Here is a 19,869-nt window from a genome sequence, read left to right as displayed (position 1 = left end):
TTCACTGGTTCTTAACCTTGGGTTACTCAGGAGTTTTGGACTGCAACTCCCAGAAGCCTTCACCACCAACTGTGCTGGTTGGGGTTTCTGGGAGTTGCAGTTCAAAAACATCCGAGTAACAAAGGTTAAGAACCACTGGTGTAGTGGTTAAGGGGTGAGTCTGGGACTTGTGAGATCCAGATATAAGTTACCAGGGAGTCTTAAGATTTCCCAGATGAGTGTGGGCTGTTCATTTTCTCCCTCTTTCTCTCCCAGCCTGAACTACCTGGTAGGATTGCTATGAAGATAAACCACATTGACTTCTTTGGAGGAAAGTGGGATGTAACTGCAACTAATAATTAAGGAAATAGCCACAGAACCTTTGATGCACATGGGGGAAAAGGATTAATTTGGAAGTACATCTATACCAGCAAGAGTGTTACCTGCAAGAACCTTTTCTTGTCCCTAGAATAATACCAGAATCATCATTTTGTAATAGACTCTATGTGAAACTTTATGTCCCTGTAGAAAAGGGAAATGCCCTGACAATATTATTAGTGTAATAAGCTGATTTAGATTTGAATTGTTTTCATACCTTAATTGTGCTAATAACTTATCCCATTCCATTCTGAGAGCTCCACCACATTCCAATGCCCAAGAAACTGTGCTATCATCCACAAGTTGGGAAAGATGGGAATAGAAGTATGGTGTTTGGTAACATTGTGGCAGTGAAGGCCAACACAACCCAATGTCTCTGACAATGCATGGCATAGCATTTTCTGACAGTAGAGAGGAAATATTGCAGTAAAGATATTGTGGAGAAATTCTGGACCAGTTTTGGATCCTGTCATCCAGCATGCTCCTTCAGGTTAGTTTTAAAGAGAAACAAGGAATGAGGGACACAAGCCACACCAAGAATGCATGAGGAACATTTACTTGTGGCCCAGCTTTTTCCAGCAAATTCTTCCGTTTGCTTTTTCAGCTTCAGAGTTCTGTTCTATGAATTCTAAATATCTGATTTCTCAGTTTTGTGAGGCCATAAAATAGGTTCTTAGTGCAGAAGGAAAGGAGAGCAGGTAATAGAATAAGCACTGTTCTGGACATGGGGAAAGGTGACAGCTAACTTTCTTTATTCTTATCAGAGTATTGCACAATTTAAAGTTAGGGATGTATAGGAAATATAGGTAAAATAAAAACAAATTGACAGGGCTTGAAAAATACACTCGTCCCCTCGTCTGTGATGAATGAAAAATACAGCTCGATGTCATAGCTCCCTCCCTGCCTGCCTCCTTCCCCTCCACCTCTCTCTCTCTCTCTCTCTCTCTCTAATCCTGCAGTCCTCCCCTCACCCCTCCCATTGCAAAAGGAAAATTGCCCTCTTCTCACGAGAAGAGATTTTGAGCAGTACATAGAGATATAGGAGAATGTAGAGTACTCTCATGCTGGAGAATATGGAGATTCCCTGCTCCCAATTTCAACTGAACGAGGACACATCCTGGAGTGAGAGGGAATCGTGGCTCCTTAAGAGGCCGGGCGCATTTGCTTTCAGTTTTATTTTTGCTGGAGACATTCAAAAGAAAGGCATTCAAAATACAAGCTTCATGACCCCACAGGGACGCAGGTAATAAAGCAACCCAAGTCTGAGGGTATAAATCAGTGATTCCCAAATCCAATAAATTACAAGGCTATAGTCCACTAATGCTGACTAGTGAAATTTTTGACTGACTTTAAAAAGTGGTGGTGCCAGGATGCTACCCTGTGGGACACTGATCCTTTGATTTTTCCAGCGACTGTTCCTCCTTTGGGAGTCAACAAAAATTTATTGGCTTTGAAGTAGAACAGTGACCATTTTAGTTAGACCATGATTTTTAGTAAAGAAGTAGAGCAGTTTGAGCAGCAAAAGATGGTGGACAGTATCATATGCTGCTGTCAGGTCAATAAATGCTGCTCCAGTTATTTTATGTTTCAAAACCATCTTCTATATCAGGGGTCTCCAAACTACAGCCTGTGGGCCACATCCGGCCCATGTTGCCATTTTGTCTGGCCTGTTCCCTTCAGTCCTGCATGTGCACAGGGGTGCAGGGGTGCAGGGATTTGGGTGGGCGGACGGGTATCCATCCATCCATGCGGGAGTGCATGTGGGTGTGTGTGCAGGGGGTGGGTGGGTTTTGCGCGCATGTGTGTGGGTGTGAAGCCGCACATACATGAGTACGCATGTGCACCCACACACATTCCTGTTCCTAATGCCCTCAAAAACTTTGAAAATATTTGGTGTGCCCCTCACTGTAAAAAGTTTGGAGACCCCTGTTTATATACTGGGTTAGATTTAAGGTCTGAGCTATACAGTTCAACAGCTAATTGCATTAACACAGAAGCTATGAGACAGCAAAGTTTTAAGGCAATTTGTCTTGGATACATGGCCTCCTGCTTGCAAGGTGCAGAAATCAAAAGAAATTATACTGCTAGTAATTAACATCCTGTTGATTTGGGTTGCTTATAATTTTCCTATTTATTTTAAATTTACCTAAAACAACGAATCACGTTTTTTTAAAAATGCAGAAGGGGGAAGCAAACAACATGGATCAAAGCAATGGCATTCCATACTGCAGTGGAAAGAGACTTGAGAACATTATATCAAGGGCACCAATATATTGTCCATTAGCAGTATTCAGCTTTCCATAAGGCAAATTAAAAAAGAAGAAGAAGAAATGCCTCAAACAAAGAATTGTTAACTATGAAACTGGAACTTGGATCAGCACCAGATGTAGACTTTCATCTGCTCTTGCTCTGTACTAAATTTGGGGACATTTACACAAAGGGGTTTTGAGCTGTGATTTAAAAATCACCATTTTACCCCAGTGCAGAAACATAACTTCTGAAAATTCTGATATTTACATAGCATAGCATTCTGGTCAATCAGAATGTGTCTCCAGTCTCCCCACCAAACAGATATCTGTCACTTTTAACCCTTTCATGGCCTTCAGTGTGAAAGAGAAGACATGCTGTAGTGAAGGAGAGTCTCCCGTTGTGGGCAGAGCTTGGGGAAAATTGTTTCTTTGACCCAAAATTCCCAGAATTCCCCCTCCCCCATAGTTAATGGGCTTTTACTCAGAAATATATCCATTTTGGATACTCAGAGTGGTGTTGTGGGCAGAATAGGCTCAAGAAGCCAGGATCTGAATCCCCACGCAGCCATGGAAACTCACTGAGGGCATGGAACTGGTAAAACCACTTCTTAAATATTTCACTTACTTTGAAAATCTTTTTAGGGTAATTTTAAATTTATTCCAATTTAGGATTTTTATAAGGTTTGGCTGATCCATTCAAAAACTGATTCAGTGGATTTACCATAGTTGGGGGAGTAGTTGAATATATAATTGTGTCCCCAGATTTGTTACCCTGCTGGTCCATCTACTGCCTCGTCCAAAATCTGGAAGTCTCTCCCACAGGAAGCTAGGCTAGCCCCCATCTTTCCTGTCCTTCCACAAGCAAGCTGTTTATGTTTTTTTTGTATTGTATTCATTGATCCTTTTAGTATTATAGACTCTTTGTTAATGATCTAAAATACAATCTTTTAATTGTTGTAAGCCTACCTTGTGTCTTTTTAAAGGGAAAAAGTGGATTAAAATATTTTAAATAAATGAACTACTGGGTGTTTTTCCCCTTTTTCTTTGTGACAGGTGATGATCTCAAAGCAAATGTTACCCAGTTTACTTGCAAGTAAGGAGACAGCAACAACAGCAGCCAAGGTCATTTGAACTGTGAGGGGAGAACATTTGGGGGAAGGTTAGAGAGAAAGAAGTGAGGTAAACCCACCCACCCCCTTTCTCACTCTGTATGAGTTACTGGCTTCCAAAATGTCCACTCATTAAGAGCTGTAGTCAGAACTTGCAAACCAACAGCATCTCACATTAGGTTCTTCTCTCCTCCTGTTGCTCCTACCCCTTCCTAGCAATATTGTCCTTTCCATTTTATTCTGGTCAGATCTTGCAAACTTCTTTACTGAACCAACCCATCTTATGTTAGATCGTCCCGTTTTTCCTTCTGCTCTGCTGCACTTTTCCAAGCAATACCGTCTTTTCTGGTCACTTCTGTATTTCCATTATATGCTCATGGTAGGATAGGCTCAGGTTACTCATTTTGCTCTAGTGTGGTTTCAGGCTTGACTTGATTGAGCACTCACTTTTCTGCTTTTTTTTTTTTTTTTTTTGCTGCCTTTAGTATCTGTACCAACACCACATTTTAAATTACTTGATTTTTGTCCCTTTCTTTCTCCAAGGTCTTTAATTCACATAGTATGGGTGATTTTGACCTTGTTTTCCAGTGACATTCTTTGATAGCTCCAACCTTTTCCCTTCTTTTATTTCAAAAAGCAAAGGGAAATCTTTTGGAAAACATACACACAACATGGCCGTAGAGGTTTTGGTCCAACACAGTTTTTCTTCTTCAGTTTGCCTAACACAGAGAACACAAAAAAGGAATATGAGATTGGAACATAGCTTTGCAGTCTGCATTTGATGGTGCAGGCATGGCAACATTAGTTTAATCAAGAGATTAAATATACTGTATAACATTCTGTATTTGCGGAATCAGTTTTTTTGTAAATGCAAGAATCCAGATTCTAGCTTTCCACTCTTCTATGGTTAGAATTCTCATCCTATCCTACTCTGTTGCCATACATGCACCCACTTTTTATTTTAATTTTAAAGTGTAAACAGTGATGAGCATCCACAAACAAGGTCAGTTGCTTATAGTATCTTGGAGATCTTTTTTTTTCTTCTGAAGCAGGAAAGAGACAGAATTTAGCAATATGCTAAAAACCAATTGCCACCCCAAAAGGATCCTGCTTCCTTAATTTTTTTTTAAAAGTAAGTTAAATTAGTATGAACAATGACAATATCAATGATGTTTCCTTAAATATCAGTGCCATCAATATGTGGCTCCTCTCAAATCTAATCTCAAATCCACTCAGTGGTTGACTTTGATTCAATCACTTGGTCCCCATCCTCTGTTGAAATCAATCATATGCTCTGTGCTCTGGCTCCTTTTGATACACTTGCATCCCTTTTTCATACTCCATTCCCTGTAGTATTTACTCATGCTATCATTAAGACTGTAAGCTACTTGGGGCAGGAACTTGTATTTTTCTTTACTTTACTCCATTAAGTGCCATGTAAGTCAATTATACTTCATAAATAAATAACAAAATGAGAGGGGGAAAAATTAAACCATGAGAAAATACCAGTATCTTTTGTTGTCTAGTTTTTTCTCCCTTTCACTTGTTTCCTATTTTAATTATATTACAATATTTAGAAGACTGGTATTGGGATTAAGCACTTGCTATTTCACCCAGGAAGGTAATGTTTATGACAGAAGTGTGTGCAGTGTTGTAAAGGAAGACACAAATACAGTGTATACAACTGGAAATTATATGGTGTGGAGGGTAAATTCAGTGGCAAAGGTTATCTTCACATAGTGAATTTTCGTCTCTAAGGCTTTAAATATGGCTCTACTATGCCTACAAACAGTTGAGCTGCACATTTTAACAATTATTTACCACCTATATGCAAATTAATCAAATTCAAGCATTTAAAAAGCTGGTTTCCATTTATTAACTACTGGAGAAAACATAGGCCTGAAGAATTTGCAACACAAGATGTATTACAGTATGTATGAGAAGAATTAACTGTTAAAGTTCATATTGTTCTTTCTTAAGCATATTAACATGAAGAATGGGAAACAAACCGACAGAAACTGAATGAGCAGCAGAGTTATTGCATAAGGCCTTTATTTTTACACTCTGGTGAACTGTGGCTACTTGATGCTTGTAGCCTCAAAAGGAACTATAAAGTTGAGTCAAGGTATCATTTATTCTGAACTTCCTGATATTACAAACCTGTTAAAATGAGGCTGTTTAAAATTGTAGAATACTTACAAACCATGACACTAGCATTACCTTTATTAATAGAGCAAAGTGGCCTGGCTTGGAAGATACAAATATTATAAATGGGATCACGGAGAACATTAACTGGCCCTGATTGTCATCTATAGTGTATGCTTTGGACCTCGCTGCATACCAGTCCCCAGACATATGAATGAAACTCTGTCCAGCCCATAGATGCAGGCTTTGGGGTGTATAGTTCCCTACCCGAATAGCTGATCACCTGTTTGAGGAAAGAGCATGGAGGGGGATGGGTTCAGTTTCTTAGACCTCTCTCTCTCTCTCTCTCTTTCTCTCTCTCTCTCTCTCTCTCTCTCTCTCTCTCTCTCTCACACACACACACACACACACACACACACACACACTGCCCCTGTGCACAGCTGTGCACTTTGACAGGATTAGGGAAAGTGAAAGGGTTGCTTGTAATGCTAGTCATGGAGCTTGTATCGGAACCCGGCGGATCAGTGCATAAAGTCAACAGAGCAGGTAAGTCTAGTTTCAGATTTCTGACTGTCACAAAAAGGCTTTATTCACAGAAGAACCTGTTAATAACAGACATATCAACTATTTTCGGAATTATATACCCTCTCCCAAGCAAAACCAACCGTCTTTACAGCAATTTTGTAAAGTCCCAGTATGTGTGGTTGCTCTTTTTGTAGCAGCAGCAGCAAACAATCATGGCAATAATTGCAGAGAAAACACTGAACAACACTGAGCTGTGTTTAGTTTAAGCATATAAAGTGACTTCATAACTGCAGTGTGAGATTATGATTAAATTGCCTCACTCCAAACACCTAAAATGGAGGACCAAAGCACCAGTGGAAGCCATATATACATCACACTAGCTTGTTCCAGTTTTGTTTCTGCTTTTGCTTTCTGTCTGTGAGCTTTCCCACACTAGTGGATGGGACAGCAAGGCATGAAAGCAAGCTCAGAGAGATGAGTATGACTCCATCCATGGGGATCCTTCGAGGCTGTAACGTTGGTGAAAACTGAGGCGGCATCCTTTTTTCCAGCAATATGAAAAAGTTTTGCATATATTCTGTGAAAGCTTACTTGTTTCAGTTCTGCTTTTAGAATTAAATACTTTTCATTTAATTTTGGCCTAAGATTTTAATGTTGTGGGTTAAGGCTACTTCTTTTTTTAACCAGTCAAAATTACTCTTTAAAATCCCCATAGATGTTAAGATGTTTAAAGGGTTGTTTTTTTCACTGTTCCTTTTGAAAAGATGGGCTTTGGGTCACTCATTGGTTTCCTAAGAATTCTCCCCCCTCCCCCACGCTGCCCCCCAAAATGAAACATCATGTCTCAGATTAAAAAAACAGCACCAGGCAGTTCTTGTTTTTCATCAGGAAAAGCTTTTGGACACCCATATCTCAAGAAGGTAAACCCACTCCCACCCCAGAGTGCATAGATGTCTAACTTCAAAAGTTAATCCAAAAAATTAGGTGAAATTCTTTGGGCCAGCACAACTTCAGAAGTGTGAATTGATCACAACCTGATCGTTAATTTTTTGCTGATGAGTTTTAGGGCAACTCAACTTGTTGATAAGTTTTAAAGTTATCACTTAGCTAAATTCAGTACTTTCATCTTATGTTTTCTTCGCCTGCTAAGCACTTCTATATCGAACATTTTATTCATAGTTGGATAAAATTGAAATTAAGGGGACATTAAATTTCACTACATTTTAGGGAAATCAGGCTCTGAAAATGTACTTGAGAACTATGTCCTCTGCCATTTATGACTTAAACATCTCCTTTTTCGGTGCTTTCTGCTTGTTTGATGCCGCCTTCCATTGGGAGCATCTTTGTACATAATGGAAGAAGGCATCCTATGGCAAAAATCTAGTACACACCCACTTCAAGTCTGAGATTTATGAAAAGCAACCCATCTTTCCCCCTCTATGGCTCCATGTTGTTTCTGTAGCATATGGGAAGCAAAAAGAGATCTATAACTAGTTCACATGTGGTGAGTTAGCAAAACGCAAAGAAAGTATGGCTAAATCATATGCAGTAGGTGCCTATTTCTGCTGAATGATATGCAGTAGGCCACTAATGCATTTAGCTCAGCAGTGTTTACTCAAGACTGGCAAACTCTCTGAAGGATCAAGAAAAGATTTTTCCAAGCTTTGTTGTTAGAGATGCCAGGGACCCTGGGACTTGATATGCAGACACTTTATGTGCTCATCTTTTGAGTGACTGCCGCTGTACAGCTTGCGGTATGTTGCTATTGATTCCCTTATCAATCTGCAGCTCTTTTCTTTCCCTCCAGAAATGTGGTGTACAAAATCATCCAGCCTGTCACTGCAACATCTACAACCCTTATTATATCAGCAGCCATTCTGACAAAAGATAGACCTGTTTTGTAGATTGTCTTGCATTCTATGGAGGGGTTTAGTCAATAGGCCCTTCATATCTGCAGAGAAATGCAAAGGGGTGGTCTTAAGGCATTTGGGTTTCAATCCCAGGCATTTCAGTTATGTTTAAATATAGGCACTTGAAGTTACTCGCAGTAAGTTGTTTTGATTTTACCCTACGGTTCAGATAGAAAACTCATTCTGACCTTGTTAGGATAATAGAAATCTGTGACAGGAAAAATGCAATTGATACACTATGAAAGAACGTTTCTCCCTCCTTGAACCCCATATATATCACTCTAGAGACGGAGACTCCCTCATCAATAAATCCAGCAGATGATAGACTATTGTCTGCATAACTCACTATTCAGTGCAAGAAACAGGGGTTTTAAACTGCTTTTACATATGGTTCATGAAAATGAATGGAGGGCTGTTCAGGAAAATGCAACAAGTGTGGCACACAAGACCTTTACTGCACGCTGACAGAGCTTGCAAAGTAATCATGATGTAGAACTATAATACATGGTGGAATAATTTTACTGATTTGGATTGCATTTGCGGAATATTCAGTTTTAAAAAGTAAGATGAGAATCCTTTTCGAATTTTCCACTATTGCTGCAACATATAATCAATGTTACCTGTTTTATTGGGGCAAAGGTATCAGAAATATCTTTTATAATTCCTTTTCAGCATTTGGACTGAAAAGCTTAAACCAGATGCATGCACACATGGGGGATTAAGACTCACTAAAATTGCTGCGACAGATGCCTTTCAGTCCTAATTTATAAGAGTTTAAAGTCTCTTGGATTGTCCCAGTAGGAAACACCCCTGCACATTTGATTTATAAATGGTAAAATCCTGATTCTGAATATTCTAAAATACCAGAACCTGATATTTCACTGAAGTTATAAAAACTGCAATCCTGGGTAATCTTATCTGAGAAACATCTTGCATGGGAATAGTAAGAAACGGCATGGAATCCAAATTGCACCTCGTTTCTTTGTGTGATTTGACAATAACAGTCAAATTACAATTTTTCCTAGAAAGCTGTTTCAAAGTTGTTTATGCACTGGAATTAATCTCTAATACTAATTATAAAACATAAAATTTTCTCTCACCAATCCTCTCCCTAGAATGTGAATTTTAAAACTCAGTTAAAAGACCACTATAAGGTGAAATCTCCCCTTGCCTCCACATTAATAGGAAACATACAAATCCAGGAATGAAGAGATTATTTCCAGTTAATGTTGTCAGTGGTATGTGCATACATTTCAAGTTCTCCCAGCTGCGGGCTCTCCTGTGCTCTTCGCTATAAATAAGGACGAGTGCAGCAGACCACTAGGAACTCTCTTAGCATCATTGCTTTCCTCAGCAATCCTGTTTTTGAAGGAGTGAAACAATTTTTCTTTAAAAGGATAGTTTTGTTCATTATCCAACATGTAATATTATTGCTTTCTCCAATGACATGTTTATGGTAATTTAAAAGAGAAGAGAAGAGAGAGCAAGAGCAAATGCCAAGTAAACATGACAAATGATGCTGGTCAGCAAAGGCAACGACAAAGAACTCCTACAAATTCTGAATGAGGCCTTTGCATTCTGTGTTAATAACCCATTCCTTCTTGGTGACTCCATTGGTTTTTACAAAGATTCTTGCAACAGCATTCAAAATAACAAGAGTCAGATTCTACTTTGCCTTCGCATCTGCCTGCAGTCCTTTAAAGAAGCAAATTAAATTACAAGACAGTACTAAGGCCACATTTATCTCTTTTTCTTTTTCCTTTCCTTTTTCGCCAGGGGTACCATCCAGAAGTCTCTCTCCCCACCCCACCCCCTGCCGCCATTATCTGTGACATTCGAGCCCGTGGCCCCTTTCAACTGTGAAAAAAAAAACAGTTACAAATTGTTCCCAGAGCTAAACCACTTAACATCTTGGCACTCGGTTGTTTGTAACTTCACAACAATAGGCGCCGTTCAGCGCTCCCGATCTCAGCTTTTTCATTCGGTAATCAAGCGAGAATACTGATGAAAGGCTAGTCACGGCTTCCCCTCCTCCCTGGTATCAGTGTGGTGGCATGTGATGGTTCACATGGGGTGCGTTTGATCCAAGAAAGCCCAGCCTCTGCTTGTTTTTCCTTTGTTCTGTCATCTAGAGGTGGAGAGGGAAATAAAGACAAGATGAGAGATCCTGGCTGCTTTTTAGCAAAATTACAAATATTACACAGTGACTTTTTAGAAACAAGGTAGAAAGATGAGAAAAACCAGCACTGGGTGGGGGGGATTATTTTGATACTCAAAAGCTAAAGAAAAAAGTAGTTCCTTAGCAATGAGTCATTTAGTTCAAAAACCTGTGGAGTTTTTGGAAGACAAATACTGGATAGTTAATTTAGGGCAATTTCTCCTGCCTCACGGCAGTTCTCTATACAACATGCATTACATACAACACTCATTTTTCACATTAACTAGTGTAACACCATTTTGTACTTTACTTGTGCTTTTTAGTTTTCAAATTCAAGTATGTTGTTCACCAGGGAGCTGCAAAATTCTTTTGTTAGTAGAAATCGGGAACGTGAGGTTTAACTGGTGCATACCAGTAAATTAACCAGTTAGGCTTGCAGTCTTGTACGCATTTATTTAGGAGTAAGACACATTGAAGAGAATAAAACATATTTGTGAATAAGCATACATGGACCTGTATGATTTACTTGATGAAAGTTATTTATAGCAGATATGCACATTTTAATTGGTGTAGCTGAGTTAACAGCCTGCTTGTATATGCCTTGAAGCTGCTTTGGATCTGGTTATAGGAATGAAAAATAAAAGGTCACTCATCCTTCTAACAAACTGTAGCTTTTTGAAAAAAGCCACACTAAATGGGCAGTGTTTTTGAAATCTCAAAATGGGGCCTACCATAATAAAATGTTTTAATAATAGGCACATATATTTTCAGTCACTGCTATTGAGGCTGGTTTACATCGCGCTCATCTTTTAGGAAGCTCACAATGACTGATGGACTAACAGAGGCTTTGGTCACACCTATATCTACTGATCCTCAATAAAGCTCACCGGCAAAGTTTTGACAGCTGTAACAAACTTTCCATGCTTACATTTTATTATTGTGTATTCTGTGTAATACTGTCCCCATTTAGCATTGTTTCATTGTAATATATTTTTCACCATCCTCTCAAAAGTTAGTTAGTCAGTCATTTTTGGTTGGTGCAAATTGCCCCCTCTTCCTCCCACTTTTCTTCTCTCTCTCTCTCTCTCTCTCTCTCTCTCTCTCTCTCTCTCTCTCTCTCTCTCTCTCTCTCTCGTCTCCCGTAGCTCAGTTCCTGTTCATGCACATTCTCCCAGACAGAAACACACACTGTCCACACACACACACATGCAAGTAAGCAGGCAAGGGAGCAGTCCGATCAGTAGGGAACTTTCTTTCAGCCCTTCCTCACTTGCCATCTCCTCCTCATGTGGCGAAGGCATGCATCGGGTGGTTGCAGTCTCTCTCTCTCTCTCTCTCCTCCCCCCTCACCTTCCCTTTTTTGCCCCCTTTTTTCTTTCACACACAACGCAATTTCCTCCATGTTTTTCCTTCCGCTTTCCCCATCTCCTCTAGTGCCACAGGCTTGGAACAGGCTCAATTTTTCATTTGCATTTCTACCTATCCAATGAGGTATAATGTTACCACGACCTCATTTACCACAGTTTTTGATAAGCACTCCATACTCTAGGAGCGTATCCTGAGTGCTAATTAGGATATAACTGTACAGTATTTGAAAAATGTAAGGTGAAACTGGAACAAGATTTCCCAATGGCAAACATCAATTTTTTACTGGCATTACTCTTGCTATGATCCAGCTAAGCATTTACTTCTTACATTCATATTAACTAAATATTCATGCTCTGTTTAAAAACAGAACAAAACAATCCTGAAAACCCAGACACAACTAACCTGTTCTTTAAGCTCAGCTAGTTGACTAGAGAGCTGCTTGACCAAGCTCATAGTAGATTCCAATCTCTCTTGGAGGTTTCTAATTTCATTCTGTTCACTGTCCCCTTCATTGCTGACCAGGGACATTGCTCTCATCCGGGGGAACCAGTCTAAATTCTTTTCCTGCAAACCGAAGATGGAGAATGTTACCAAAACAAACCGAAAATTTATAAAGAAAAACATAAGGATTCCACGAAAAATGTTTACACTCCCTCAAGTAATGTGAAGTTCCAGGAATGTATATTTGCAGGATCAGTTCTTCTAGAGAATGAATGCTGAAGATCTGAGGTTTTCTGCTAGTTCGTTGATTTTTATTGATAAAAGCATATGTTAAGTGAGGGATTAGAGCAATGGAGGCAACTACCCAGAAAGGCTGTCCCAAAAAGTAATGGTATAGTTTACAGCTTTCCAAATGTACCATTTCCTATTCTATTGTAACAAAAATGAAACAAAGCACAGCAAAGCAAAACAACATCTAATATTGCTTTTTGTTTCACAGATCACGTCTCAAACTGGAAACATTATTTCTTCAGTTCTCACTTTCAGCAAACACATTTACTAGCATTCCCACTTCCAGGGAATATCAGATGCCTGTCAGGATCTGTGTGTGCGAGCACGTGTGTGTGAGAGAGCGAGAGAGCACATGCACTAATCCATTTCTGGCCCACCACTTCAAACTGGTCTTCTATTCCCTGAAGTACAGTAAACAACATAGGCCCCTTCTTTATTCAGCTGAATGGTTGATCATCTAGGCTTTTTCTCTGATTCAAATAAAGAAAGGCAACAATACCCTCCTCTGCAAACTCTATTTGCTTTTAAAGGATTTATTTACATTTACAAGCTTGAACAAAAACACAAATGATATTTAGAAATATTTTGTGTTATACAGGTGACATAGAGGAGACTGGCTTAAGTTTCCTATCAAGTGTAGACTCTGTGGTAATCCTAGATTTGTTCTGAGGTGGGGAAAGGTATTTTCAGGGGGGGGATAAATTTTCTGGAATCCCTAAACAAGCACAACCAGGGCTATGTATTTACTACAATCTAGTGTGGTGTTTTTTCAAGTGTGTGGAGGTGAGCTTCCCTCAAGAGGAGCATGGAACTTCTAGAAGGGGTGACAAGTTCCAAAGAGAAATAGGATTCTGAGCCAAATGGCTCCTTTCTCCCCATATCAGCACAGGTGCATCCTGTGCCTTGTCACCAAGGCTCTTTGTTTCTCTCTGTAATAATATTCATATGAATAACTTACTGACAGCCCTTCTATCTGCACAATCCTCTGCCCTGATTTAAGACAAGTTACTGTGTTGTCTGAACAGCACGTGTGGTTTTAGGATGAGTCAGTGTTATCCTGTTACACTGGTGCCTCGCTAGATGATGATAATCCGTTCCACTAAAATCGCTGTTTAGCGAAATCATTGTCTAACGAAAAGCATTTCCCCATTGGAATGCATTGAAACCTGTTTAATGTGTTCCAATGGGGAAGTATCGTCGTCTAGTGAAGACCGGCCATAGGAAAGCCACTTTGCGAACTGCTGATCAGCTGTTTAAATCACTGTCTTGCAAAGCTTAGGTCCCGAAAATACCTGTTTTGCGAGCGCAGAGGAAGCTGTCAAAATCGTCATCTAGCAAAAATCGGTTTGTGAAGCAGGGACCCAACATTGTCCAGCGAAATTCACCCATAGGAATCACTGTTTTGAGAATTGCTACAGCGATCGTAAAAAGTCAATGTCTAGTGAAAAAAACTGTCATGCGGGGTAACTGTCTAGCGAGGCACCACTGGTATATTCCACCTCTATTATTTTTATATGCCCAAAATGGAATTTTCATCCTTGCATTCAGCATCAAACAATCTGTAGAGGCAACCAGGCACAAAAAACTCTGCATGCTCACCTGAGGAACAGATGGTTAGTGTTAGTCTGAAGATCCCAGAAGGCAGCATAATTTGGGGAGGAGGGGACTGATTGAAGGGAAAAATAAAAACCACAACAACAACAACTGGAGGAATGTGAGAAGGAAGACACAAGAAAAGGTTTATCAAGATTAAGGAAATTTGAGGTAGCTGTTGTGCTAATTAATTTCACAGTAACTGCAGCAGTACTTATCAGCTTCACTGTAGCCAGGATTTAAATGAGACACAAATAGTCTTCTTACTGCTTTCCCATGTTTTTGCAAACATTTTCTAGGTGCCTGATGTACAAGAATGGGTCCTAACATCATTACCTATTTATATAGTTACCACAACGTTTGAGTCTTTAAAAAGAGATTTTTTAAATTGATTAATTTATCTCAGGCTTTAGATAACACAACACAATAATGGTGTTGTGATCTTGATCACAGATACCAATAATCTGGATCAGTTCCTGATTCAGCTAATCCCCAATTTGATACATGTTTATCCAAACCTACAAACCTTAATAGCTTTCTGCCAATCTGGTTTGAAGCTTTACTGTCAAGACTATGCTTGATAAGCAAGCTGCATTGAGAAAATGAGTTATAGTTACAAGAATTGTTATGCATCTCTACATATCCCTTGCATGACAATCCAAGGGAAAATAAACATTAGCCTCAGTCATTATAGATACATTTTAATGTACCTACACATTAAATATGTCCAGAAAGTTCATGAGAGGTTGGGGTATCTAGTAACCAAAACACATTTTCTCTGTCCCAGATAACACATAACAAAGTGTAACACAGAACACCAGAAGGATGCAGTGGCTACACATTTTATATAGATGTCTTCATACAACATGGAATATAATCAAGTGGAATGCAGACATATCAGTGGTACTTCTATTTGATAATGTATTATTTTCCTTCCTCCTTAGCACCGGTCACGGGACTATGGCTAGATGCAACATACTGAACTGTCACACTGTTATCTACTTATTTTCCTTCACAACTAACAGATTCACCTTTTATTACAAAGCTCAAAGGTAAAAAAAAAACTATTAATATTCTCTATATTAACACGCATGGTTCCTCTGCTATCTTCTTTTATTTTTATTTATATATATTTTTTCTCCCCCTCTTTTCTCTTGGGGTTTTGACTGATATCCTTTATTCCTGTTACTGCTCACAGTCTGTCTTCACAATACCAGCCCCCTTTCCCCCTCCTTTCCCCCCCTCTAGCTTGGTTATCTATTTTCTGTCTCCTGTGGTAATATTTAAAATGAACCGAACACCAAGCATAGGTCACAAATTACTGCACATGAGATATAACCACACACCCAAGACTCTTAAAGCCAATGAATGTTTTGAATGTTTTACTTGTGAGTTCTGTATTTTGTTTTATTCCATATGTCTGAAGAAGTGGATTTGATCCACGAAAGCTCACATTAAAATATAATAGTCTTCAAGGTGTCACTTGTTTTTTGTCTTTTTGTTGTTGTTGCTGTTCCTTTTTCCCCTTTGGATTTTGCCTGATATGCTTGCACAGACTTACATGCCTGCGTCTTCTACTGTGTTTCCCCAAAAATAAGACAGGGTCTTATATTAATTTTTGCTCCAAAAAACACATTAGGGCTTATTTTCAGGGGATGGTTTTTTTCTTCATATACAATAATCTACACTTATTCAAATACAATCATGTCATCTTCTTCTGGTTGCTGCACAATGGTGGAGGGTGGGGTTTCACTTAACTAGGGCTTATTTTGGGGGTAGGGCTTATATTACGAATATACTGAAAAATCATACTAGGGCTTATTTTCAGATTAGGTCTTATTTTCAGGGAAACAGGATAATGCTGAACTGGATAGACTTTTGGTCTCATCCAGCAGGACTTTTTAAATTGTTGGAAACTCATAGCCAAGCCAATACCTTGGCTCTCTAGCTATTTCTTGACCGCAGCCTCCATCATTTTGGAATGCTCACCATTATTGTAGAGGCTGATGAGAAATAAAGTTCAAAATCATGCAATAATGTGTAGTTTCCTACTTCTGCACATTAAAAACTGCAGCACAGATATTGTATAACTTGGAAATAAAAATTTCCATCTAACATGTTCACACTTTTCTAAGTATTCTCCTTCTGAAAGCTGAGCCAAAATTGAATGAAATTGAAATGTTAATTACGAATTTCAGTGGTTTCTACTCTCTACCTTCATGGAATCCTTTCCACATTGATTTATCTACATTGTGCAACCAAGGGGTTCCTTCAGTTTTGTAGTGTCGCTAATTTAATTGTGGTGGTGAGCAAGCATTCAGGAAAGCTTGCTTGCCATTACCTCTCATCAAGGAAACCTTTATGATTTTTTTTGAGGCTCTACACAGTGCCCCCAAACACAGGTTGGAAACCAGTGACAATGAATTTGCTGAAATGTGTTTTGACAGCAGCAATAGAGATAAGTTTCACCTTTAAAAATCTGTCCATTTTAGGTAATTAATTCTACTATCAGTTCTAGGCCGTTATAATAAAATAATGGCATCTGCTCCAAACATTGGGGGGGGGGGAAGCATCTACTTTTTAACACAGATGTTGCTGATCCAAAACAATAAATCAGAACCAGAATCTGGACAGCGAGACTGTTAGTGCTGACTAGAAATTTACTATGGCAAGAGAAAGATTTAAGGCGTGTTCAACATTTGGCATACTAATGTGCGTTTGGCTTTAAAAATCTGGCAGGAAAAAGCTTATGTCTTTAAAACTGAAGTTACTGAATCGATTTAAATTTCACCTTGATATCCATAGCAAGCACATCAAATGAGGGGGTCAATTAACTGGCCAGTCACTATACACTTCTTCTGGGCCTTCTGCTAAAACATACAGATTTTAGTGGCCCTCTGTAAGGTATTTCATACATTAAGAAGACAAAAGGATCACTATGTTGCAAGAAGACAGAGATGTTTCGGTTTTTTTTTTTAATTTTTTGGTTTTGCAGAAGGAATATATTTATTTAAAGTATTTTTACTCTACCTTAAAAAGGACCCAAGGCAGCTTACATCATTAAAAGACAATATTTAAAGAATATGGAAAACGCAAAAGGTTTTGAGATATACAGTATTTGTTGTTTTTCTATTCACTATACTTCATATTTATTTATGTATTATAGATTACCTTCCATTTTTGTTTTTGTACACCTTGTGTATGCCTTTACAGTTAATTTTATGAAATTAGAAAATGGTAGACAGGACAAAGGAACTTTTTATACTATTGAATATTATAAGCCTGTGAGATGAAATGGAACCAAACCATTAAAAATGACTAAATCTGACAGTTTTTACTTGTCTTTACCATTTCCCCAGTCTTTGATTCATTCTGTCCTGTTCCCAAATCTGTTTTGCAACTTTTTAAAAAAGTTCATATGGGGAAAATGGCATGCATGGGGTTTTTTTTGGGACATTTCTCTTGGTATGTTTTTGCACACATTTGTGCAAGCAGTTTATTTTTCTGTCTACTTTTTTCAGTAATCTTCACATCTACCTTAACGTATGCCCCTGAATACATTTCTGTCGTACAGAAAATAGCTTTGCAAAATTTTGATACTACTGGAAGCAATACTGAGAAGGACCTCTATGGTTTGGTTTAAATAGTAATTCTGTAAGTCTGAATTTGGTAGACTCTTACCAAAAAGTGTTGAATTAAATTCTTCCCCATTCTTGTTGCACATGAGTGTACCCACTTTAAAAAATGGTAATGGTAAATAAAATAATCTCCACAGAAAAACAATAGTAACTTAATAGAACTAAAAAATACAAGTAAAAAAAATATGTTCTCAAAGATGGGGATCCACCATTTTCTTTCCATTCCAACATATATCTGTGAAGATTCTCAGTCATCCAGGTGAGATTATCTGGAAGTTGAGTCATGGCAACTGGACATCTTTCTTATTAGGTTGAAACGTTTCACTGCCATTGACAGGGCGACCTACCACCGGCTGTATCCTGGAGAGCCCCCCCCCTTTATGGACTTCCCAAGATACACAATGAAGGAGCCCCCCTCAGATCCATTAGCAGCAGCATAAACTTGGTGACATACAAAATTGCTAAATGCCTGGTCACCATCTTAGCAACATTGGTTGGACACCCAGACCACCACATTTATAACTCAGAGGAGTTTCATCCAAGGTTAGGGAACTTAAAATAAATACTGAAGAAACCATGATATCATTTGATGTCACATCCCTGTTCATCATCATTCCCACCTCCGATGCCCTAACAACTGTAAAATGGAGAATGGAAGAAGACAACACCCTCTCCACCAAAAGCAGCCTCAACCTGGACCAGATATGCCTGCTCCTGGACCTGTGTCTGAACACCACTTACTTCACCTGCTGAAGTGACTTTTACAGACAGAAACACGTCTGTGCCATGGGTGCCCCAAGGTCGCCCATTGTTGCCAACCTATACATGGAAGAAGTGGAAAAGAAGGCATTAAACACCTTCCAGGGGATAGTCCGACCCATTGGTTCAGGTATGTGGATGACACCTTGGTGAAGATCAAGATTCAGGAAGTACAGGTCTTCACAGGCCACATAAACGCAGTGGACCAAAATATCAAGTTCACCAGGGAAGACACCAAAGACAACCAGCTGGCTTTCCTGGACTGTGCAATCATCATAGGATCCAATGGCAGCTTAGGAATAGAAATATACAGAAAACCTACACTGATCAATACCTGCGATTTGACTCTCATCATCCATTGCAACACAAACTAGGGGTCATCAGGACACTAAACTACAGAGCAAGAAACATCCCAACCTCCGCAATGGGCTCTTAACAAGGCAATGTCCTGACCCAGCAGGACAATGGAACAGTCTGAGACCCAGAGTCAACAGAAGAACCTGATTATTCCTTACATGGCAGGTGTGTCTGAAAAGCTCAAAAGGATTTTTTTTGTAAACACCACATACCTATGCACTTCAAACCAACAAACACACTAAGGCAGAGACTCGTCCAACCAACAGACAGGACACCAAAACACGACAGGAGCAATTTAGCATATGCAGTCCAATGCAAAGAGGAGTGCTCGGAGCTCTACGTTGGAGAAACCAAACAGCCACTAAACAGGAGAATGGCCCAGCATAGGAGGGGCAATGTCTCAGGAGCACAGTCAGCAGTATTCCTTCATCTGAAGGACAAAGGACAATCCTTTGATGACCAAAATGCACTCATTTTGGACCAAGAAGATAGGTGGCTTGAGAGAGGGGTCAGGAAGGTCATACATGTGCATATAGGAAATCCCTCATTCAAAAGGGCTCTAGGCCTTAGATAAAATCTGTCCCCTATTTATCATGCTGCCCTTTAATCCATCCCCAGGAAGATTAGGACCACACAAATCAGAAAGACCAGTGTTATCAACCATTAATGTCCTATGACAATGGGTGGAGAAGGATGCAGAAGCAGGACTATCCCTCACCCCCAGACCTTTGTCCTTCTAGTGAGCCTATTCAGACCAGGGGGAAGTGTAACAAATGTGAAGGATATACAGTGGTGCCCCGCTTGACGATTACCTTTTTATACGACAAAATTGCTTCATGACGATGTTTTTACGATTGCAATAGCGATTGCAAAATGATGTTTCAAAGGGCTTTTTTCGCTTGATGATGATCGGTTCCCTACTTTCGGAACCAATTTATCGCTTAACGACTATCAGAAAACAGCTGATCG

At 39.3% G+C, this 19,869-nt stretch overlaps 1 protein-coding gene across 4 annotated transcripts in view; it reads right to left on the bottom strand.

Annotated features, from left to right (window-relative positions):
* Positions 1-6,416: 6,416 nt before the first annotated feature.
* Positions 6,417-19,869, bottom strand: part of ITPR2 (inositol 1,4,5-trisphosphate receptor type 2) — a 257,494-nt gene continuing 244,041 nt past the window's right edge. For all 4 annotated transcript variants that reach the window (XM_073000779.2, XM_073000781.2, XM_073000780.2 and 1 more), the window contains 2 exons: positions 12,224-12,385; positions 6,417-10,423 (listed from right to left, as the gene is read on the bottom strand). In XM_073000779.2, coding sequence (XP_072856880.2) covers positions 10,337-10,423; positions 12,224-12,385 — 249 coding nt within the window. In that variant the 3' untranslated portion in view covers positions 6,417-10,336. The remainder of the gene's footprint in view (positions 10,424-12,223; positions 12,386-19,869) is intronic.

This window comes from Pogona vitticeps, chromosome 5, assembly GCF_051106095.1.
Source record: "Pogona vitticeps strain Pit_001003342236 chromosome 5, PviZW2.1, whole genome shotgun sequence".
Classification (NCBI taxonomy): Eukaryota; Metazoa; Chordata; class Lepidosauria; order Squamata; family Agamidae; genus Pogona; species Pogona vitticeps.
Note: the sequence above shows the minus strand (reverse complement) of the source record. Positions and strands in the feature narration are given on the sequence as shown.